Source organism: Nyctibius grandis, chromosome 7 (genome assembly GCF_013368605.1).
Source record: "Nyctibius grandis isolate bNycGra1 chromosome 7, bNycGra1.pri, whole genome shotgun sequence".
In the NCBI taxonomy this organism is placed as follows: Eukaryota; Metazoa; Chordata; class Aves; order Nyctibiiformes; family Nyctibiidae; genus Nyctibius; species Nyctibius grandis.
In genome coordinates this window covers 55,795,040-55,820,705 of record NC_090664.1, presented here as the reverse complement: position 1 = coordinate 55,820,705, position 25,666 = coordinate 55,795,040, and the positions used below count along the sequence as shown (strand labels likewise).

The 25,666-nt window shown below is 37.2% G+C and overlaps 1 protein-coding gene across 1 annotated transcript in view; it reads right to left on the bottom strand.

Annotated features, from left to right (window-relative positions):
* Positions 1 to 258: 258 nt before the first annotated feature.
* The window catches only part of ADCYAP1R1 (ADCYAP receptor type I), a 142,190-nt gene continuing 116,782 nt past the window's right edge, over positions 259 to 25,666 (bottom strand). The window contains exons 13-19 of the mRNA XM_068405630.1: positions 24,743 to 24,812; positions 22,629 to 22,720; positions 11,805 to 11,858; positions 8,848 to 8,931; positions 2,813 to 2,942; positions 2,555 to 2,596; positions 259 to 468 (exon numbers count right to left, since the gene is read on the bottom strand). Coding sequence (XP_068261731.1) covers positions 259 to 468; positions 2,555 to 2,596; positions 2,813 to 2,942; positions 8,848 to 8,931; positions 11,805 to 11,858; positions 22,629 to 22,720; positions 24,743 to 24,812 — 682 coding nt within the window. The remainder of the gene's footprint in view (positions 469 to 2,554; positions 2,597 to 2,812; positions 2,943 to 8,847; positions 8,932 to 11,804; positions 11,859 to 22,628; positions 22,721 to 24,742; positions 24,813 to 25,666) is intronic.

Sequence of the window (25,666 nt, the reverse complement as noted above, 5' to 3'; positions counted from 1 at the left end):
AAGAAGATGAGAGGAGAGGAGAGGAGAGGAGAGGAGAGGAGAGGAGAGGAGAGGAGAGGAGAGGAGAGGAGAGGAGAGGAGAGGAGAGGAGAGGAGAGGGGAAGAGAAGGGAAGGGAAAGGAAGGGAATGGAAGGGAAAGGAAAGGAAAGGAAAGGAAAGGAAAGGAAAGGAAAGGACATACACCACCAGCAAAATTATGATCTTTTTTGTTTTCTTTTTAAAGGGATGGTTTTTGGTTTGCTTGTTGATTGTTTTCCTTAGCTGCTCATGTCGCTAGGTTCTCTGCATTTATGCTGGACATCCGAATCTGAGAGCTGCTCTTGCTCAGAATGGAGAGTTGTGTCCCCCCGTTCACTCCGCTGCTCGCTAGAGAAGGATGACGATGTTTGAAATCCACAGCAAAATACCGGTTGACTTTCCAGCTCCTCCATTTTCTCTTTATTTCTGATTGCACCTTTAGGGAGAAACTTCAAAAGGTCATTTTTTATGTACTTAGCCGCCCGAGGACATGCTGACAAATTTTAAAGTTTAGAAAAAAACCCCACAATTTGACAGAACAATTTTTAAGACTATTATTAAATTCTGCACTTCAGTAAAATCTGAAGTACCTTCTTCGTGTCTGAAAGAGGTCCTGGCATGCGGTATGAATAACAGCCTGGGTTCTGTGTCTCTGACTTCAGATAACTTAGGATCAGCCCAGAGGTGCGTAGAAGACCTGTTCAACACTAACCCCAACATGGTTCTTCAGCTAGCTTCTTGGAAAAAATAGCTTGTTTTCATCAATGGCCAGTACCAAATATGTAACAAGGAGTCAAAGAAACCAGCAACCGAAAGGTACTAGACAGTAATGAAATAACCTGCCCACAAAGGCAGCTTGTCTCTCACCTCTCATTACTGAATGCATGTCTACTGAAAACTTTGCCTCCTGCTTTCAGATCACCTCTAAGCAGATGACAGCTCTTGGATTCATATACACCCGTGACAGCCTCCTTTCCCTTGGGCTTTTTCATGGGAATCCACAGTAATTCACCAACAGTAAAACAATCCACGGTCAGAAGTCCAATTAGAAAGTAAGCAAGTAATTCTATAGCTTTTCTACTTTTCATTCATCACCAGTTTCCTGGCAATCTTGCTAGGTGTGCATGTGTCTTGTCTACATATATATATATAAAAGATACTAAGGATTTAATATAAGATCATACTAGCTCAGACCAACATATACTCAGTCTATTACCCGTTCCTGACAGTAGTCTGTAGCATATTTCTGAAAGAAATATCACAAGAACAAGGAAATTTGTAGAGATATTTTCTTAATATATTTTTTCAGTCTCCAATGAGCTGCTGTGTCCAAGGTGTTCTTGTCTTCAGCAGTCATTGTTAGATTTTCCTAGGCTAATACAAGTGTCAAAATGGATCAGCATATACCAAAATGCTTAACAAGTGCTTCAACTCTATGGACACTAACTACAGGGAGGAAAAGTCCAACTGGAAAACTTACATTCTCCTTCTAGGACCTCTAAACTTCTGGTTTAGTTGGAGTACAGATAGGTATAGATTAGATAGGGTATGGAGGTATATTACCTCTGTAAGAAGAAAATATCATTTGCATCTGTAACTGTAATATACCAGAGATGAACCCCTTCTTACCCTAAGTAATTTAGTAGAAGCACAAGTCTTTCATTACTGTCTTGAGAGGTAAAATGGCTTTAATTAATCTGGTTGTGTTAGTTTGGCTACAACCAACCTCCTTCCTCCATGGGGTTACAGGAAATCTGGCACACTGTGCATGTTACCTTGGGAGGTGTTTATCTCCATATTACTTTTAGACAAGACCTTCTGGCTCTTCTTCCAGCACTCATGGAAGATAACAGATGAAACAACAGTTGTAGGAGGGACAGGTAGATACCCAGTAATGCCAGCTGGTGAAGTATGCATGCAGCCACCAATTCCAGCAAGGCATGATCCAGAATTCACCTTCTAAGCTACATGGGACTGAGCCACAAATAATGTTTTAACATTTGCCTACAAGTGTTCTAGCAGTCACCTTGACTAAGCCCATAAGCAAAGATGACGTATAAGATTGTTTAATGAACTTGAAGAGACTGTTATGGTTATCTGAGAAGCAATCACTTGGATCATGGAGTTAGAGACCTTTTGTACTAGACATCAGCTGTTGCACGCTGTATGTGAAGAAGCACAGTACACCTACTGCACTAAAACTGGTAGAAATAAATGGTCTCAGCCTCCTTGAAAAGAAAAAAAGAAGGTGATTTTAGAAGAAATCTCCTATTGGACTGCACAGTAGATGTATAACAGTGGAGGACAGAATGGATGAACTGTATATATTCATCATCTCTGGCAAGGCCAATATTTTGGTTTAATAAAGACATCACTCATCCTCTTTCTTTTGCAGAGACATTGTGAGATTCATCCTAAGGTATTAGGGACTATGATTGATGATGAGTTACAGTGAAGGATTAGAATAGCAGTTACTCCCACAGGGAAATAGGATGGGGATGGTGTATGGTAGAGGTTAAATATTAAAAGTCTTACCTCCCCATTCAAGAAACAATAGAGAACAGCAACAACAAAACCCTAGGTAAATGGGAGAGAAAAAAATAATGTAATTCAAATCCTTTAGTAAATGCTAGAAAATAGCTGGAGTTAAGCAAACAAACAAACAAATGAAAAATTCCTAGTATACAAAACTACATAAATGAATAAACACACAGTCTGAGAACTGTGCATGCAAAATGGTTATAAAGAACAGAGATTTCTTTTTAACAAAAGCAGAATTCACTGTATAATCACCTGGAAAGATCCCAGTCCCAATTCAAACACTAGTCTCTCCCGCTTACTGACATTTTCAGGAGAAAAAGCAAACACCGTGTAGTGAATTCCAAACAAGGGGATAAGCAGTAGTGTAGAGCGAGCCAGTCTCCTGTTATAATAGAGTGAAAGAACTTTAATGCAGCCTTGTAATAAACAACTTGTGCTTTAATTAAAGAAGAAAACACAGAAAATATTTGTTGCCTCCCTTTTGGGAAATACATATACTGTATAATTATACAAACAAATACACAACATTCCCATTTGTTCCCAAACAGTGATTTCACACACACTGTGGTTTGCTCCCACTTCTTCACACCCCTACAATAATAGCACATTAGTAATGCTTAATACTCTGTACTGTTACTTTAATTTGCATTATTATAAGCAGGAATTTTTTCTACTGTGTCAAAGATGAGGAGTGTAATCTTGCTAAGGGATTCAGACTGCTACCATAACACAATAATAAACCTCTCACCCAATTGCTTAATCCCAGTGGGGTGTTTGAAATCTTTTTTTTTAATGTGTGTGTGTGAATTTATTTCTGCAGAGCAAAAAAATTCCAAAACGGCAATACAGATAAAGCTAAAAAACCCCTGTATGTTGTTATACTCATGACTATTCCCCAAGATCTTGATTTTGATCTCATTTATACTGTTGGAAACCTAAGTGTAATTACCCTGTATAATTAATTTGCATTGTATCAGAATAAAGAGGTTTTAGAGGGAAATCAAACTCAGTAGGTATAAACAAAAGGGCTGTAAATGAATGTGTGTGCCTGCAAGCAATTAACTGAGTATGGATGAAATTCCTCAAAAGCAAGGGTCCAGCCAAGACTTATGCATAAGTTTTGGTCAGTGTCATCTGCTGAATGAGCAGCAAAAAAGACCCAAGAGAAAACAAATGTTGATCTGAAAATAAGGTAAGTGCTTTATTATAAACAAAGTGGCCTAAAGTGACCTCCAGGACATTTTCTAAGGGGAAAAAATATGACTGATTTCCTTCAAGTAAGTTAAGGAGGTAGATAGAGGACAAAGGAAGCTAAAAAGCCATAAAGATTTTTGTAAGAGCTACATACTTTTTCAAATTCAAATGTTCACTCTGCTTATATCTAGATGGCATATTACAGACATGTTTGAATTTGCTAATACATGCTCAATATCCCAAAAATGATGTGTTTGTCTTACTGAAAGTGATGACTTAATTAATACATCTCCAAGCACTCTGTGAACATATGTTATTATACCCAATACTAAACTAGAAAAGGAATGTCTGTTCATTGCTGATGTCCCTCAATAATACTTTGATGATGATAAATCCATCACAACCCTTGCCTTGAGATTGTACTAAACATACAGAATTCTTTAGTCCAGTGCACACCAAGTCTTGGTGAAAGACAACACAAACCAGAGAATACAGTTCTTGTGAATTATCAAGTTAGACATTGACCAAAAGTTTTTTAACAAGAGAGGGACAACCTTGGAACAGGTTGATGAAGAGCATACAGAGTCTCCAACTTTGGTGATCTCTAGAAAAAGTAAGCCACACAGGAGTGACCTAGTGTAATGGACTAAAAGACCTTTCAAGGTCCCTTCTAGTCCTTTTTCTCTATGGACATGTAATCAGACTAATGAAAAGCAACAGAAACATTGTGGAAAAGATTGTAGAATAATACCATCTCCATAAACAAAAAAGGATGTAAAGAACATGTGTCTTAAACTAGCCATGAAATAAAAAAAAAATCACATAAAGGTAGTAAACGGGACAAAGGAGAATCATATCTCAAAATCTGTTACCCTTTATATTCAGAATTAACAACAACAACAACAAGATAAATGTTATTTTGATTTAAAAGTCAGAATAGAATTGTCTATTAGTATGTTGTATCTCACTGCAGTCATAGCAGATTAATTTTGGGAAAGATGCAGAGGAAGACTTTTTCTATTGTCAGTTTTCTGGCATGAATTATATCAGATTAGTCATAAAATTGGTTTGTAGGATCTTGAAACATAATGTCATCATTAACTTATTTGAGATATTGTCTTCAATATTGTCATAAAAGTCAGGAAGGAAGTACATGAAATGTAAGAAGTAACACATTCTTAAGTTTATAGATGATTAAAATGTATAAAGGGGAAAAGAAGATTTTAATAAGAAAAACTTCAGAGATACTAATGACTGTGTGAATGATGATGAATTGTGTTTTTTCAAGAGCATTAGGAAGAAAGTCTTAAAGCAATACCTGTGAGACTTGTAAGTTTATGTGCAATGGTGAAACGAAGATGTTAAAGAATACAGTGAAATTCTCAGGAGTGTAACAGCCAAAGATATTCATCATCTTTTCTTCCCACACTCTTTCAGACAAGCAAGAAACTTGGGGAATGGATCCAAAGGTTTTGAGGACAATAATCACTCAGTTGGGCTTAAAATGGGTTTTTAGAAGAGATGTGTTCTCTGAAAGGTCTAGCAAAAGTCTTTTTTACATTCCAACAGGTAGAGGAATGTCTTAAGGTTATTTAAAAAAAAAAACAAAACAAGTTGTATTTCAGTTTTCGTTGAGGCTGATATTCTATTTTTCATCTGTCATTTTCCTTAAAATCAGTTTAAACATAAGATTTTCTCCACTAGCATGTCTATGAATGTGGCCTTTCCATAAAGTGTTAGTACAAAAACACACAGATAATGGCGTCCTCTGTTCTTCTTCTCTCCTCTATTGAATTATGGAAAGACATGTTTACAGTGACAGGAATAGAAAGTAGAAATGTTGTCTAACTTTGACCAGTATCTGAAGGATCCATGCCTTTATTTTTCCATTGCACATCCACACTTACTATGGAGACTGCTGAAGTGTCTATGGATATTACATAGGACATAACTGGGCATAAATGGGAAATGAAAACACACATCACGTTGCATTGCTGAGTAGAATTTCCAGTGATTTCTACTGAATGTTCCAGTGTGTTCCTATTCCTTATTTTAAAACAGGTTTCTAGAAGACAAATTAATACCGTGATCTAAACAAAGTAACTGTACATCAGATGAAAAAAATATTTCTGTGATTGATAGGGAGTAAGGACCAACGGGTTCTAAATGGTCTAAATAGGTTCTTCCAGCTTCTCTGAATGGCATGTAACGAAGGTCTATCTCTAGACTCAGAACCTGCAGATACAACTGTAAGAACTGCTGAGCTGCTGAGCTGGATACGTGATGATGCCATTTGGAATGAATCAAGGAGGACATCAGAAAACATGGGTCCTCTACATTAGGGGACCTCAAGCTCCAGAAGCAATTATGTAAGGAAATTTGTGGTTGTCAATCTTTTTTCTGTCTCTGAGAGAGAGGTGAAAACTGTAGCTTAGAGCTTACTCTCCCATTAGTTCCAGGTTATCTCCACTGCACTGAAGATGTGTCTTGTGCCATTTCTGCTGGGACTGTAGCTGCTTCTGTTGGACTAATTGCAACATCATGTAGCTCAAAAAAGCCATTGTAACTTACATAAGATTTCACAGACGACACTGTGCTATTAAGGCAAGGATAAAATACAGAATAACTTTTACTCTGGCAAAGAGTTTGTTGCCTTGGTCTTAGAGGTTCTCACTACCCAAATTTTTTGAGACAAAATAATCTCTTAATTATTTCATAATTATCTCTTTCTGTCAAAAGAAGAAAAAGATCTTCAAAACCATAGCCTTTGAAGGAAGACTATGTACTTGTTGTTTTGCTATTCAGTCCTGCTTCTTCAAAGTAAGTGAATTGTTCAGTTTAAATGCTGAGCCTTAAGTGAAACTAGTTTGATCAAATATAAACTTTTGCAGTGAATACATCAAGGTCTGTGGTAGTCATGTAGAATAACATTCATCTCACCAAGGTTTGGACATACATACTGTAGATATCTAGACTGAAATTATTAATGTAATGTCTCTAAAGCTGATGCAGAGAAAAATGCACTTTTAAGGCATAGTTCTTGCTTGCTATAGATGCCTCTTTAAGAGGAGATGACGCCTGTTGTACATCCTATGGGTATGTATTGAATGCATCTATTGATGTATATATTGACTAGCTTAAAGTTATGAGATACTTGCAATGATGACATCTATTTTTAGTTAAATTAATTCCACACCTACGTTCCCTTTGTTATCAATAAAGAGTAACAGGCACTTACATGCAAGGACGAATCATCTGTCCCTAAGGAAGGCTGTATCACACTCTAAGTCTCTCCTTTGACTACAAAGGGAATCTGGACTGAGTTTGTTATATAAATTGTTCCACTGTTGCCTTGTAAAGTTTAGATTAGAGGAATCTCATCTCTTTGGCCATAACTCAGTGATAAATATGTACAAAACATAATCATTGTAATATTTCAAATAGAAGAGCAAACCATGAAGATTTAGGATGTCATTAGTAATTAAATGCTTAATATAGCTCATGTTCAATTAACCAAAGTGTCTGTTTTATCAAAAGGATGCTAAACATAGTTAACGTGACTTTCAGGAATCTCAATAATCTCCCTGACAGATACATGTCTTTTCCAAAAGCTTAATTACCTCTGTAGGATCACTTTCGAAGACCTGAGGTAACAACTAAACACAGGAATTGATTACAGCTTTTTAATTTTCCCATGCCTAAATCACATCTTCAGACTAAGGACTTGAAAAGCAGTGGAAGCTTACTGAGACTTTCATATTTTAACACAAAAAATAAGGTTTGATTATGTTTATTGAAAGTGTACAGAGTTTTTTGGGTTCCTGTTTATGCTGAACTCTTCTTGCCATTGACTAGGTAGAGGATTTCACCTTAGAGTTGTCAGTCTGCCATCTTTCTGAAACACTGCACTTAATGGGAAATGTGTGTCTCCACAAAGGCCCAACGTGAAGTCTGTGCTGCATCACGTTTTAGATTAAGTAGTGAACTTTGTATTTCAAACTATCTCCTCCTAAATGCAGGTCATACTTTTACCTAACTATTCTTAGACTTCAAGCTTCTCTCAATGTAGAGTATGGACCTGCTGACTTGTTTTTCTGTTCTCTATTTCTTCTATCCATTTTTGCACAATGTCAGTCTGTTGACTGAATCTTTTGAGCATCTTCAGTGGTCTATTTCTTAAATACCTTGAGGAGAAGTGAAATCACAGAGATTTATTTTCATGTTTTAACTATTTTTTCTAGGTAACAAACATAACAAAATATGCAGCTATAAGTTACAAAACTTTTTTTCCTTAATAATGTCAAAAATAACTACTAAGTATTCTTCAGCAAAATGCTACACTGTTGGATCTGTGTGGTAGAACATCTCTGGGAGTGTTGATTTGCACTCATAAGACTGCTGTGAAATTCAGGGGAAAGTTCATCAGGAAACATATTGTATAATACATATCTGAAAGGTACGCCTTATCTAAACGAATCCTGTGGGCTTCTTGTACCAAGTAACAGAGAGTGAGGTACGCTACGAGAAGGAGATTAATTCACATGTCTAGAATAAATGGCATTTATTCACTTTTCTAAATGCCTCGCTCTCCATCGGCAAATCTTCGACAAGGGCTTCTGACTGGACACGTAATATTTTGATATTATATTAACCTTAGCCTTTCCTCAGCCCTGGTGTATACTAATACAACTTCACTCAGTTCAATGGACATAAGTTGTTTTACACTAGCTGGGAGTCTGATTTACTCAATCCTGCCCTGCCCCTGTTGTTCTAACAAACTTCCAGGTGAAACATTTAATCTCAGTACGACCAGTGCTCATCTCTTTTCTGTATAATAGAGTAACTGTTAATAGTTTCTATACAGACACTACCCAAAACCATAAATAGCATCAATGATAATTACCATTTTTTTTTAAAATAACCTGGATTGTGGTGCATCAGCAAAAGCACAGAACAACAACAAAAAATTCTACATGCAACAAGAACTAATGAATGCTTGCTCTCTTGTTACTACCCCTCTGCTAATATCCATTAATTTACTTGCAACATGCGTCATACAAACACAGTAATGTCACAGGATTGCGTACACTTACAGTGTAATGGTTGATAGTTCTGACATCTTGCAAGAGTGCTGGTTAGCCCTCTTAGGCTTACAGTAGCATTTCTGAACGCAGCTGCTAAATATGACAAGATTAGCATTTTTTTCAGCATATTGTGAACAGGCCAAGGTAGGTCACTTTCAACACATTTCATGAGACACGTCACAAAGATGGAAAGCAGACATGACAGAAAGAAATCACAGCACAAACCAGCTGCTTGACTGAAGCAAAAATAAACAAAAAAAATTAAAATGCACTGGCTGTCGCTGGCAATTGTGATGTGTTGATTCACAGACAATCCAAAGATTGAACAACCTGGAGGCAGGTGGGCAGCGTTACGCATCCAAAATACACACGACCTTTGCAGTCTGGTATTGTACAGAGAGTAACAGAACAATATATTAAATGGAAGTTGACTGCACGCTTGTGGAGAACAATTAAATAGTAACATGAACTTGTAGGGTGGAGATTAATCTAAGATGGAGTTGGATCAGATGTTCCTCATTTTCATGTGTAAGTACCCAGGGTAGTGTGGATCCCTTCTTTTTAGTGAACTAGTAAGGACATCAAAGCACTTTTTTACCCAGCTTCCTTGATGCATGGAGAGGGGAGTTCCGCGTGGACACTACACGTCTGGCTGGTAATTCAGAGGTACTGCTTATTTTTTGTCACACACACTAAGACAGGTGTGGTCATAAAAGCAGCAGGCACATATACTACGGACCAGGACCATGATCTCTACACGTTGTATTTTAGAAAGAGCTGCTATGGAGAATGGGATGTTTACATTTACACCTAGCTAGAGAGAGGCTAATTCAAATCAGCTGTCAGGAAGGGTAATCTGAAACGACATGGGAAGGCATTTTGAGGGGTCTGAGGGATAGAGATTTTGTATCTGTTATGGTAGGCTGAAAAATATGGAAATTGAAAATAGTAATTTCTTGTTGACTTTCGAGGGGAGATTTTTTGATTTGTTTTGGTTTTGACACATGGTTGTTTTGGTGAGATTCACCTCAGGGAAGGTTGGATATTTACAGTATAGATGTCTAAATAAACTGGACATCCTTTGTCCCCTGAGAATCATCAGAGAGAATAAGTAGTCGAGAAAGTAACACACACTTATTGACCAGGGTATATCTGACCTATTTTAGATGTCCACTTTAGCATGGGGTGAACAGCACACAAACCACCACTGACTACCCTGACTAAATCCCTGTTGACTATAAAGGACAATATGATGATTTTTTAAAGCAATTGCCCACAAGGAAGACATCTAACTTTATTCACACAAATCAAACTCTGTTTCTGTTGCTCTGCTAATAATCACAGTCTAAGATTTGTGTTCACCTAACCATAGATGGGAGATGCAGTTTATAAGCTGAACAGTAAAATAGAAAAAATTGAAAACAGATTAAATTTCTCCCTACTGTTAACTCCTTTAAGCCAATTCCATTTACTAGAGTTTTGTTTTGTTTCCTTTTGGGTAATCAAAACCTGACAACTGCATTGTTATTAAAGATTATAACATAACAGCTGGAAAGAATACAGTATTGTGGCATGCACACATCCAGCAAATAGAAATAGTAATCACTTTTCAACTTGCAATATGAATCTCATTCCTTGGATGATGCTATGGAAGTAAATATGAAAATGAGTGTTCCTTTTACAGCATCCCTTCTGTGATAAAATTTTTACAGTGCCTCTGTTTTTCACAGAACTGAGTTGTGCATTAATTGTCAGCTAAGACTGATCAAAACCAAGGAGGGAAGTTTTAGAGACAGTTCCTTTTTACCATGGCTGAGACTTTCAGAAGTGACTACGGATTTTGAGTGTCTGACTCATTTTTTCATCACCTGATCTGAAACACATTTTATAAGACCAACTTTTACCACAAGAGGGCTGGTCAGCATGTGCTGAAAAGCGGTGTTTATGAAGGAATTTTAAGGTGCATAACCTGAAAATGAAACATCTAAAAATCAGTAATCAGCTTGAAAACTCTTAGTCATGGGGTGTTGTAAGGGACTGTGTTCTTCAATGACATGCTTAATGTTGCCAAAATAATCTGGAAAAAAAAATCCCTACCCATGTTTCCTTTACTCCTTATGCCCTGTTTTATTTGGCAGGGATTGATTTTCATTATAGGTTTTTCTAGTGAGTAGAACTAACATGACAGCACTTGGTATTTGCTAGAAGTGTGAAAAAGAACACACTTGATTTTGAAAATAGTATCTAAGAATTAACTGCTGCTCCCCACTCAATGAGGGGACATTTACACATGGGCTTGTGATGGAAAACTTTCCTAGCACTTCTTAGGAAAACATTAACATTTTAGTGCTGTTAACATTTTTTCTATCATCCTATCCAATTTAGGCAGAATCGTCTCTCTGATGTTAGATATTGTAAAGTGAACCAAAATCTTTAGAGTACAGAATTGATGAAGTTTTCTTTCCTTCCCACCTCGACTTTTTTTTTTTTCTTTTACTTCATTTATTTATTTATTTATTACCAAAGTAGAAACATCGGTGGAAGGAAAGGGAGAAAGAGAGAAGAGAGAGAAGAGGCAGGAACCAGAAAGAAATGGGAAGGGGGAAAAAATAGTCAAATAAGAGAAAATTAAGATAAATGAGATTATGGATATCAAAACACTACATGAATTAGGGCAAGATCCTCAGGTCTCTGTAAGCACACACAGAATGGAATTGGTCACATCTAACTATATGTATCTAAGACAAATTTGAACTGAACTATCACCTTTGACTCAGTCAATCATGGAAAGGAACAGGCAGTTCCAGAGGCTGAGCTGACCTGTGTAACAGCGGTGTCTAAGACATACAGGATGCATTGTCTGACAGAGGTGCCTTGGTCTCTCAGTTTGACCATAGACAATGACTAGACTGTTTAGATTAAATACGAGACTTTAGACAGCTAAAGGCAAACAAGCTGAGTCTCACCGCGTGTGTCCTGTGCATGGACTGCAGCTGCATCTGGGAGGAAGAGGGAGAGTGCTAGGGTGGAAGGGGAAAGAAAAAGTTAAACATTCCCAGGATTAAATGAGTGATGTATGATGTGGCTGAAGACCATCTTGTTAGACTGAACACCTTGACGTCTGGCAAGTTAGTGCAAATGAGAGAGTACACAAATTTGAGGCAAAGGTAGTTGCAATTCTGTTCTAAAGACTTTGTAGGTGCTTAAGAGAAGTAAAATGAGCATGCTGATTCAGGGGAATGAAGTTATGCTCTATTACCAAGGCCATGTAGATCCATAATGAAAAGACCAGGGTTCTGGACTTAGGTCACTAATAGCACACAGGGAATGACAGAGTTTGTGGGTTGTCTCTAAATATGCTGAAGGGGAATCCTTTGGGAAATACAATAAAGGTAGAATTTTATTCATGCAAATTACAACTGTGCCTTATTAAGAATCTTTGTGCACCCTGCTCAAGTAATTCTATGCAACCTCACTACAAATAGGATTGGCAACCATGTAGTAGTAGAAGGAATGTAGAAACAAATCAAGGAAATAAAGTACTGAAAATACAGTAAAAAGTTAACCAAAGTGAAAGTAGAAAGACTGTATGGGAGAGAGAGAAAAAACTTGAGGAATTGAGCTCTACAATCTATTATTTATGCTACATACCTATTTACCTACAGCTGATATTATTATAGGTTGGGGGATTTCTCTTCCTTGCTACTTGATAGCTAAGAATTTCCTGAAGCTAGACTTGTTTCCTGGCCGAAACACCAACTACATTTACAAAAACCCTGGACTTACAGATCAGATATAAACAGTCTGGAACACTGAACTTGTTCTGTGAGCAGAAAACAGACTATACAACCTGCTGCAGTGACTGCAGGCCCTGATCCACTGTGTGCAAGTAGACTCATTCACCGCTCTCATTCAGACACAGAATAAGCATGGGCACTTCTCAGCAAAGTTGTTTAGTTCCATCTCATCTGGTTTTTGAAGTTTACGATATAGGTGTATGCCTTTTACTTTGTCGACCCATGCTATCTTTGCAGTCAGTGGTAAGAAACAGATAATAAAGTGAGGTTTATCTGACCTATTTTAAGCATCTTGTTTAGAATGAAATAAATTGTACCAAGGATTTATCCTCTGACTATGTAGATCTCTACTGACTGTGGAAGGAGCCTGGCATGATGATCTTATTAAATCAGGCAGATCCCATGCTGTCCTGCTAAAGGTACAACCATTGTTGTGCTCTTCATAAGAAAAGGCAGCTCTATTTCTCCATTCTTCAACTGAAAACAAGTTCAAAAGTCTTAGTCTAGTCACCTTTTGCCAAAGTCTTAGTCTTGTTGCCTATAACTTTACTTTTTACTGCTAACACCACCAAACCAAAAAAACTTTCTCCTGACCTCTCTAAGGGATCTGAGGTATTCCAAGATCATCTTCTGACACCTGGGAATAATCTGAAAACAAGCTGGAAAAATGAGAAAGTGTGAGGTCTGCTTTACAGTCCTTGTCCAAAACACATTAAAATCAGTTGACTTTAATGGGTGGTAGTCATCTGACTTTTTTGATCTCTACCTCTTTTAGGGCTCTTGCATGGGTTTAACATGTGAGAGGTCAGCTTTGTTTCTCTTCACTGTTTTGAGTAGATGTGTCTTACACAGCTCAGTGGATTGCTTTTTTTTTTTCAGTGATTTGGAGGAACATGAAGATTTTAATTTTTGTGTCTATGTAGTTGTAAAGTCAATGAACCTCAAGCTAAAAACTAGGACATATGTAGGACTCCCTCACGAGGGTCTTCTATGGATTTCAAAGCTCCCACATTATAGAGAACATTCAATGTCCTCTATACACTTAATGTGAGTGTACTTTTAATTCCACCAAAGTTAGATTTAATCTATTGTAACTGAAAGCTAGCAAGGCAATTACAACAATAATTTGACACAGAAACAGTATGTCTGTGAGAAAACCACTATCACGTCTCCAGAGGCCGAAGCCGGATTACTGCTTGTAGATTATAGCTGTGCTCTAAAGAACAAAGCTGGTAGTAGAAAGCAGAATGCTTCCATCAAAAACAGTCTTTAAATGAACTGTAGCTTCCAGATTACATGTCCCGATCCTTCCTCTGTATTAACTCTGGAGATTCTGTTCTAACAAGCTTGACTGATTATTCTCACTGACTCCAGAGCGTAGACTAATGTCATGCATTATGGAATAATTCTGATGGAGGTGCAGTAACATAACTGTAGTGTAGAAGACAATAGCATGTTTAGTGAGAAAAATGTACCACAACAAACAAGATTCTTAAATGGTTTTGAATATAGGTTTACTGTTTGAAATGAAGAACATGTGTGTCCAAATCCAGACATAAAATATCCAAGAATGTGATTAGCTCATTGTCCTTAAAACAAACAAATGAGCAAAACCCACAGAGTATTTCTTGTCACAGTTTGGCACAAGAAGTGGATGTTGAAGTGTTATAGACAGGTTTCAGTCGTGTCAGTTGGCGGAGCTCAGCATTGGTGTAGCTACAATGGGTTTATATAATTTGCAGCTCTGAAGCTTCAGTTACATTGTTTTACTTCATCTGCCTTACATGTTATACGATATTCCTGCAGACAACGATGCAAGTTTCAACCCATCTTTATAACGCTCCTTAACGAAAAAAAAGAATCCTGCCTCCATTGAAAAGGCCTGGGCTTGCAGACATTTAATCAGCTGAACAACTCTGGTGTTTTCATTGGAAATATGTAAGAGGAATTAGTTTGGAAATCTCTCAGTATGATACAGGTGCACAGCAAATGATGTACTGACTATGGTGTGAACCACATGCACAACTTCGCATTGGTCCAGTCTTGAGGTAGTATACATTTGTTTAAACCACCTTAACTGAGACTTAATTCAATATTAAGCCATTGTAACCTGGTGGCCTTTGGGTGTGTACTTGGGCTCTTCAAGGCAGGAAGAATTTGTTCCTGGGCAATTAACCATTTACCCTGTTTGCACCACATAGTTCCTTTTATGAACATTATTAGTTACAAGAGCCTCATGAGAAGTTCACCCTTTCAGTTAAAAAAACCTTCTACACTGTGACAGCACCATCTGTCTTGCCCCTTTCATACCTCAGGCTCTAAGGACTATGTACTTGCTTGGAGTACATCCTAATAATTCTTCAGATGTAAAACTAAAACCGCTGGATGTGATGCATGTTAGTTGCTGAAGAGAGACACAAGAAATCAATGGCAAGGAGAAGCAGAGACACTGAGGGGAAATCAAACTCCTTTTGTTCTCATATAGTAGAGGCAAAAATATGAATGGTTGCAAAAAGTAAATGGAAGACCATGGATGCTGGTGTGCATCAAGCTTTGATGTAAGTTGAAAGCACATTCAAGATCAGAGATGTCAGAATTATTCCCCATTGTCTGCAGTCTCGCAACAACCGCTGCATGACCAGTTGCTTCAACTTTATGTTTATCTTTACACTAAGTAACTGATTCAAAGAAACAAAGGTGCAAACTGATTTGGGGACAAATAAAACTCCGGATCTATCCCTTTCAGCCTAACAATGCATTTGAAACAACAAACTTAGCTATGAGCAATGCTTGAAGGAAAAGGAAAACCACCAGAATGGTCTGATTTGGATGTTCCCAAGTTAGCTCTCAATCTGAGGTTTCTAAAAAATGATCTGAATCTCCAAAACCATTCTTTCCCAGTAAGTAAACTACCCTGATAAAGAATACAACACTGTACCCAAATCCATGGGTAATGGACACATACGGCCTTAGGCACTGGACATTCTCTATCCTGCTGATCTCCATGGCAACTGAAGTTTATCAATACAGATCAAAATTAAGTTATTCACTTTGATGAAGTGAAGTGACTTTAGAAACACACTTGAGGTCTGTACCCAGTTTTCTTTAGGAAGGCTTCCTTATTTTTGCTAATGAGTAAACTTGAATGTGTGGCAAACGTTATAGCATGACAGAGAGTTTAGTTAAGTGTAGTTAGGTTCACATTAAAGTGAGAAGCTTTATATTGTGCACATTGCTAAAGTATTTGCAGTCTTTTAAAAAGCAACGCTGGAACAATTTTAGATATATATCGCATTTCAGACAGTACATGTGTTGGCAAAGGTCTATATTTACACAGGTACACAAGCACAGATGTGACCACTTATATATAAATCATTCTGGCTTGAGCCTTCAGCTGTTATGAGTGCTCTTCCATACCAGCTACGGTAATCGAGCCATGATATTTTAGGTACTGGCTTTGAAAGACATTTAGGTCTGAAATACCCAGATATATGTTACTAACTCTTCAACGGGAATTCAAAAGACATTATTTAGCCTTTTTTTGTGCCTAAACCACCTTGGAAACAGGGCTGTTAGGGTTAATCCAACCCTTGACAGAACTGTTGAGAGTGCATCAAGCTTTGCATTACTGTTGCCTCTTAAAAAAATAGAAGGAACATTTCTATAAAGAGAACCACGGTGTTGAATATAACATGGCATTGTTCTCTCCCTCACTACCCTGCACATCTCCTTGATCTTTCTAGAGAAGGATCATCTATTAGTGGCTTCTCTTTCAATGCAAACACGCTCTTTTCCAGTTCATGTCTTGCTTTTGTGACAGATGGGGGAAAAAGTCTGTGCTTTGCTCATTTAGGACACAATCTCATTCTCTAAGGCTGCCACAGAGCATGGAGTCAAGTGGGAATTTTAAGTCGCCATTAGAGAACTGTTAAGCATGGAACTTAGGCAGATTTCAAAACAGTCAGCTAGTTCATCAACCACATAGATCGGTGTTGTATCCTTTCAGTATTTCCATTAAAACCACAAAATTGTCCACAAAAATACCTTACAGCAATGTGCACAAATAGTATTTAAAGACAAAGTCATCCTATTTTTCATTACTACTTCAAAACAGAAAATAACAGGAGTCAGCCTCCATCATACAGACATCACGTGTGCAGGCACAATGGACTGGTACTCTAACCACCTTCTAAGGATTACAACATAACAGAAGCAGAACACTTTTTAACATTGCATTCATCACAGATGATCTTTTAACCACAAAAAAACAAGTTTTGTGATCAACGATTTCAAAATCAGAGCCTGTCAAAGCTCCAGTAAAGCACTTGCATGTTATTTGATATCAATGGAATTTCCTTTAAAAAAATTGATTTGATCTTCTGGAATATCCCTCTGGCAAGTGGCCCACAAAATAACAAACCCACTTTCAAAGTGGACATAGTTTTAGATCTGGTTGCATCATCACTGTAAGAATGTTAAAGATGCATGCCAGATGAAAGGGCAGAATTTAGGATAGGAAGCTAGATTTGACAACCAAAGACGTATGTCCATGTTCCTCTACCTGCCACAGGCACCGGGAGGGATTTTGAGTAGCCACCTTTGTGCATCATACCCTCAGCTGTTCAACAGGAATAACGGCTCACAGGAACATTATAAACACACTAAATATTCTGTGCTGTTTGATTTTACCGCAGTTCAGACTACAGCAAATCTATAAATAGATAATCAAAGCAGAATAACTTTTTCAATTACTTCATCTGAAAAGAAATAAATCCTTGTGTAATTATATTCTTGCTAATTATGGTACATAGCCTACATGAACTTACATTCCTAAGGAGTACACTCAATTTTTTTCCAATTCCTACCCGAAAAGATTTGGCACAAATTAACACCTCCCTCCCCCACAAAAAAAAAACAAAACAAACAAAACAGAAACCAAAAAACTTGCAAACCAACACCCAAAATAATAAATTGTATTGGGAAATGTAAATAAAAAGTATAGTAGTTGTGAATGAGAACATTTTCTTTACAGAGTTAAATAAATCTGTCAAGAATTAGTGTCAAAGTTGCAAACATCTACTCTCCTAGCATTTCTTAAAAATGAGAACTAGGTCCTTGCTGATCATGCACTGACACCAAATGGTCATCGTCTATGTTTTCCATTGTATTTTCTTGTGATAGAAAAGTGTCAGCTCAGGGACACGAGTTCCTTTCATTGCTGGGTTAGTGGGCAGCCCAGCACTCAACTGATAGTACCTGGGGTTAAGAAATTAAACTGCTGTGCTAAAGAATATACCGTTCATCAAACATCTGCCGTTTTCTTGTCAAACATGAGACTTCTGGCATGAAGATCCTGTCAATAATTACTAATGTTGGCAGTCTGAGCACTTGCAGCAAGACAAAGCGGTAGCAGAATGAATCATTGAGTGTCCAGTGACTTTGTAGGTGAACTGTAGAGGAGTGTTGTTTACCAAAACATTTGTGTTACAACATTGCTTCTCCTGCCCTAACCCTCTAGGTTGCACCATATGTAAAATCATACCTACCTATGATATATGCCATGTTTCTCCTTTCTTTCCAGCAAGATGCTGATTGGAGGAATGACATAGACCTGAATTAGCTAGATATATGTGGGGTTTATTTTCTTTTCATTGAGTTTTCAACATGTGATACAAAATTTATGAAGGATCTGTTAAAGCAAAAGCAGAAACAAGCTTCCCCCTCCCAAATTATACTGTTCATGATAAACTGGAACTGAAAAAAAAAAGCAGCTTTTTCAGTTAAATGCGTTTGATCGTCAAAAATGAATGAATAAGCAAAGACTTGATGGAAATGTGTGGGCCTTTTTAATCCTAAGGGTTATTCCAGCATGCATCTACATCATGCAGACCTACTTAAATACTGCAGCGGTTCATGGTAGTGATATTGTTAGATGTTCTTCTGTCTGTAATGACTCTTTCATCAACGCAACAATGCTCGTGAAAATAATAGCACGGACATAAGCTTTGTCTAAGCATTTCTTTAGCAATATGGCTTTTTTTTAAGGGTGAATGAACTTTCTCTACAACAACTTGACCAAAACCAGGATGCCTCAAAGCAGATGCTGACGTACCATGTTACACACTATTGGCTGGAAGCCTTGCCAGTTCTATTTATTATTTCCTAAAATTCCAAAGGACTGATGTATGAAAATCCATGCAAATAATGTGATGATGCAACGCACTGTGTGCTGAAACAGCCATAGTAGGGTTGTGAACATGTGTTTCCAGCCCCCAGAACTGTGAGTGCACATTGGATTCATGGACTTCTGATGTGGTGCTACTTGGCTTTCAGTGTATGGTGTAACAGTGTCCCTACATAATCTACTACTTCTTCAAAATATTTACTAACTGTCCAATTGGAGGTTGCTAAAAATCAGGCAGTCCTTTCTGTTTGGAAGCACGTTAAGTAAAATCTAACTGGACTGAATATACAGGTACAAATACAAGACATTGTACTATAGGATTAAGTATATCATGTCCATGACCATGGCACATTACAATTGTTTATGCAGTTCATTCACAAGAAATCTGTCTGAACTATGCAGATAGTTGTCTTAATTACACTAAAAATACAATCAATGTTACTTTATGCTTCCCCAGCACCTGAGGATCTCAGAACTTCTCACTCAGATAAAAATCTGTTGCATTTGCATTACTGGACTTGCTTTGGTTTGATGCTTAATTTGGTGGAATTTTTCAGGACTGACACAAGGTTAACTGAAACTGAACATGGTTCAAGAAACAAAGTTATGTCTTTTTTATGCTTTTGGCAGTTCACTCCTAACACTAAAAAGTAAATAATGATTATGATGACTACTGGGAGGATGTATGAAAGCTGCTTAGGGTTCTCAGGAAAAAAACAGAAAGAATCTTAAAATTAAAATTAATATTAAAAAGGGTGGCTTCTATTTCCTTTTTAATTCCTACCTCAGCTGTTTAGATAGTTTTGATGAATCTAGCCCCTAATCATTTCAGCCATAAGGAGAGTTTCTGTCTAACATGTCAGTAAAAGAACGATGGAGTTATTGTTCTCTCAGAATCTGACAAGTTTTGAGCAGTTCAGTCTGAAATGGGATCAGCACCATGCAGGCAGCTTTGAGGGGGAACTCAATGGACGAAGAAAGATCGATTAGGCACATGACTGGTAACGAATGACTGAACATACAAGTGGATAAAATAGAAATTTACAATCACTAAAGCATTTAACTGCTGCAGAAACTTGTTAGGAATACATATTTCCAAGTTTTTGTCAGCCCAAAGGCAAAGGCTATTGCATATAATGATCATCAGGTTATTCAGAGAGAAAGTCTGATTTTTTATGGGAGTAAAGCACTCATTATTGTGCTGTAAATTATACAAATTATTGTTTGGGGTTTTTTTTTAAGCAAGTCTTACAATCTTTAGTGGCTACACTATATTAATTAAGCATTAGTTCCCCAGTAGTGCACTCTTCTGTCGTGTTCCTGTCATAGCTCGCAGCTAACTTCAGTAGTGAGAATTTTTAATGATGAGTGCACAGTGGTAACAATATATAAATAATCTTTGCATTTAAGCACGTCCCTAAGGCTTTTAAAGCCAAATACAGGCTTAAGTGATTTGCAGAACTGTGACCATAATGTTTATAAAGTATAACTACAGGTAGATTTTCCTTACAAAAATAAACATTAAAAGGGCCTGAACATAAACATATACAATACACATAAGAAGAAAATAAATCCTACCCAAAATCAATAACCAAATTTTTGTGGGATCTTTTATTTTCTCTTTGATGATGGAAGTCCTGGCTAAAGGGTTATTGCAAAGAATGGAAGATTAATACCAGAGTAAATCTCAATCACTCCTGCAGATATCATGTGATAATACCTTCAGAGACAGGCTGAACGTCATTCCTCAACCACAACTGATCTGTCTCATATACTAAAGGCAAACTATTAAAAAAGAATAAAGATCTGGATGGAGAATTTGGTCTGATGGGATGACATTTAATAGTTTGAAACACCAAAACAGCACATGGAAAATGCTTAATATGGACCACAGTTTAAATGTCACAGAGATTTCAATATGGTGACATAACCATACTATGATCTACCTTTTTTCTTCGTTATAAGAGCTCTCTTTTTATAAGATATATGTACACAAATATTGAATATGCCTGATGTATATCTGCATAGACTTATTCATTTCATTTCTTTTTATCATTTCTATGTGACTTTTCTGTTGTCGAATCTGTTTGGATAAACAACACTCCACTTCATAACACATACATAAATGCAAGATCAATTTATACACACTCATTTATAAATTTGCAAAAAAATATGAAAAATAATGGCAGCGAATGAAACAGAAAATATGATGTTTTCTCTTGGTTTTGGTGGCTAACTATACACATAGGAAAAATATCAGTAAAACCCAGTCACCATATTGATCAAAAATGACAAGGATTTTTTATAATCTAGTTAAATCACTGGAGTCTATGGCATGATTTGCTTCATATGTGAGAGATGTGCAGCAGACACCAAGCATGCACTTAGCACGTCACAATCAGAACTAGCTCTGCACATCCTGGGTGTTAATTACAATCCAAGATTCAGTGGACGACTTCCCAACAGCACATATATGGGAAGCCTTCATGCAAGCCCTAGGCAAACCATGCATACGGTTAATCTATTCACTACACCTTCTCCTGAGTTTTAATTCTGAGATACATCCATCTGCAGAATGAATTCAAAGCATTGTTTTTGTCTATGGAAACACAGTTTAGAGCAAGGTTCAAGGGCAGTACTTTCAGTAAGTGGATGTCTGACTACAGACATGAAAAAGTGATGCATAAGATATTATTTCATGTAAATGTAAACAGAACAATAGGAAAGAAGGGAAGAAAAATAGGCAGCTGGAGGACATATTTTTCCCTGAAAATTGTCATTTAGATGGATGACATCATTATACTATGAGTGTGGTTACTTGGGGTGAAATTGATCACTGGATAATCTAAAAAAAAGTACTACAAAATAAGGAGCTCCTACTTCACCCTGACATCTTTTATTTTTATTTAAGGTTTGCATCATGACTTTTTTCACCTGGAATCCAGTGCTAAATCAAACAGTCTCCTTATGTTTATGACTGATAGAAATCGTTAGAGCTCACAAAAAATTGCAGAGCAAATGTGCATGGTGTTTAGGCTGAAAAGCCAAAACACCAAATATGCTGCCACATATCCTAGTTATTCAAAATGTTTATATAATTTTTATATGGAGAAAGACTGCATGCACTCAAAATGGGAATGATGACCGTCTCCAAGGGCCAATCTCTGTCCTCGAATGAGGTAGAAACTAACAAAAAGGATGTCAGCTTTAAAAAAATGTAAATCACAAGCAAAGTTTTAAAACTTCTAGAGAAAAGTTTTAGGATTTGTTGTGCATTTTTAAGGAATTCTAGGTGTGTGGGGGAATTGTTTGGCTTAAGCGGAATGCATTAAAGGTTACAAGAAACATGAACATGAGCAACTTTAGGAGATCTTCCTAAATCAGAATTCAGTGCAAAATTAATGAAATATTTTTGCCAAATCTCATTGCTTTCAATGAACTTTGGACCCTGTCCCTGGAATGTATGAAGCACAGCAGACTTTTCCATGAGTATAATATTTATGCCTGGTCAGTATGTTAATTCCCAGATAACTGACCTGTAAAGAAGTTTTTGTTTGTTTGTTTGTTTTTTTAATCTTGTATTTATGTTTATTTTCTAGGCCTTTTAAAGCAAGGTGAAAGCTGGCATTAAAATGCACTTTAATGGCTTTTGGATTTAAAAAAAAGTAAAAATCAACCAAAGTAATTTAATAGGTCTTGTGACTCATTTTGCAAATCAAATTAATCAGCTGAGGTGTCTTTTTGACTTTGTCTTTTTTCCTATGTGTATATTAGAAATCTAAATTGATTACTGCTTTATTTGTACTTACAAGTAAATGCTGGATTCATTGCCCCCAATATCAGGTGACTGGAGTTTCTGCACAAGTATCACAATTATGCCAATAAAAAGCACAAAGTTTATCTAGGGGAAAAAGAAAGGAAAAAGTTATGACAATTATGTATTTTTTCAAGTACGAGAACAAGACATTCCCAGTGACTTGCTGGCTCGATTGCCTTATTCTTCTCCAAACTGCACTCTAGAGGTTTTATAGGGTCAGAAGTAATGCAGTAACTTTACAAGGGTCTTATCACTCCCTTTCCAGGCAAAACTATTCCCCTTGCAGCAACTAAAGTAAGGCAGAATTTCTTCAGTCCCAAGCACCAGATAAGACAAACAAAAGTAAAAAGGTTTTAACATTTTTCATTATCAACCAATGCAAAGAATAAAAAGAAAGATCCCTGCACATCAAAACCATGTAGCAAAGATCTCAACAGTGAAAGCATCTTTAAATACCGTTCTCTGATATAAGATACTTCTCAGTTTAGCAGTATCCATCAGTCATAATCTAGTGTCTCCCCCTTCCTGAAAATCCCGAGTTGTGTCACTTCCCCACTGCTTGGCTGAATCTGGCCCAAGATGAGATGAACTCTAATGTTTTTGGGAGGGGAGGTATGTGTGTGGGTTGGGGCGTGGTTGTTAATGTTCATCTTCATGTCTTTTAGTTTTGTGTCATCCTGGGCATCTTGTCTTTCATAGAATCATGTAATTACAGATACAGTTTTAAAAATCTGGAGATTAATAAAGTCAGTTTTCTTCAATGATTTGTCTTCAGATTTGGCTGTCACAAACTCCATAGCTTCTTAAAGCCAGAAGAAAACAGTGGGAAATTTAAGTTGGTCCCTTATGCAAACTTTTACTCCTGTAAGGAGACCAAGAACTTAAACTAGATGTGAGTATCTCTTCCAGAAGAATTTTCTATTTGCTCTGAGGACTACAAAAGAATGGAGAAGCCCAGTCATCCCTTGCTAGTTGCTTGAATCTTTAATGCCTTCAACAGAAGCCAGGTATAACTGATTCCTCAAAGCCAGAATGTGATCTTTCATAGAATATGACTGCAAAGCATGGAAATTCACATACATCAATGGACCATTGGACCTTCTCCATCTCGCTACCCTTCAGTGTTATTAGCTGAATCACCTTTAATGTGTCTGAATGTTACTGTACTTTAGAAAGCTGTCCAAATACTTAAAAGGACCAAATACTTAAAATACTTAAATACTTAAAAGCACCAAACACGATTAAAGCACCTACATGTAGATAGCTACCAGTGAGATGGATGTCTAAATTCCCACAACAGCCAATGAAGACCTGGCCAGTGCTGTCACTGGAGCACGGAGAGCAACTTAGCATGTGCAGAATTAGACACCTACATGTGGTAAGTCAAAGAGCTTTTCAGGTGCTGCTAACCAAATTGTCTAGCGGCTCAATTTAATTTCCTAACTGGAGGAGCCCAACACCGTTTTAAAATTCCCATATTCTTTTGGGGTAGCAGCTGGAGCCCAAACAGGGTACTTTAGAACCTGTCAATCATCCACACACAGGTATCTAGCATCATTTGAGTCAAACCCAAGACCTCCATCAACTAAAGAGAGCTTAGATACCTTGCTGACAAAGCTAATATTAGATAAATAAATGTAGGTGTGAAATTAATTCCATTCAACAGTCACAGTCCACTTTCCTGGTCACTGGCATCTAGTATTTTTTTAGATGCCCTGGGTTGTCCCACTTGGCCTTCAGCTGCCAGTGCAAATGACACAGGATTGACATACATCTTATGTCATATCTGCCACCTACAGGCAAATGCTCCATATGCCCTAAGATCTTACTTATAGCATTTGGTATCTGTTTAAGCAACTGAATAAGTCCTTGTCTACATAGGCTTTGCTTGCAGGCAGTTCACTATCATTTAACTTGTACTAAACCTCCTTTATAACGATGGAATTACTTAGCATTGTGGATGGCAAACGGTGGACATTCAGACAAGCTGTCCACGAGACCAGCACAGCTGATGCAGCATAGTTTGGAAAACCATTTGAAGCTATTTGCATCAGTTATTTGCCCTCAGAAGTGTTGAGGAAGCGCCTCATTCCAAGTGCTACTTACCATGATTGATCCAACCACAGGACCCTTGATCACCCACCACAAGGCAGTGTTATCATTCATGTCCCAGCAGCTGCAGTCGTTAATGAAAGAAAGGGATGGGGAAAGAGAAGGAAAGAGAAAGATAAAGATATAACAAGGTGGTTAATAAACTTACAACAATTTTTAAGGAAGCAGAGAGTAGGAGATTGGTCTTGTAGTTAAATTATTTTATTTGGGTTCAAAGGTACTAGTTCTTTAGTCTGTCCCTGTTGTAGCTTTCTTTTACAACCTTTACCTGACTTATCTGAAAGTAAAATAAGTATTTTTGTGGCAATTTCAATGGCACCTCTTACTAAACAGTTTAGTCATTTTGGAAAATGCCTTTATGTGTGTTTCTGTGTCTACACACAGTACAACTGTAAAATTGTCCCTTTAAGCTAAGATCTCAGTAGAAGGGAAAAAAAGACAGGGATACCTCGAAGGGTAAGAGATGGTTATTCCAAAGTTTGATGTCTCAGTTACTTTTCCAGGGTAAACAGATAGGAATGTTGGTTCCTGACCCTGACATGAGGAGTCTTATACATATCTAGTACATAAGGATGTACTACAGACTGCTTGTATTCACATATAGGAACGATTTTCCAGTAATTGTGTTGCAAGTCCTACCAAGGAGCAAGGATTCATCTAAGAAGGTTCAAGTACTGGACAATAGTTGGGGCAGCTCCTTTTCTAAGCTGTTGGGAGTGAATGATCACAAATAAAATGGCATTTCTACCTCAGCATTAAAATCTTCCTCCAGATTCAGCAAAGGATTCTGCTGAAGTTTATTCCATATAGATTCATTTGGACATTCATTTGTAGAGAAAGCTATTCACAGGATCTATATTCATATGAGTTTTTAACTTTAACATATATTTTTAAAGCTAGAAAAAATTTTATGTCCCC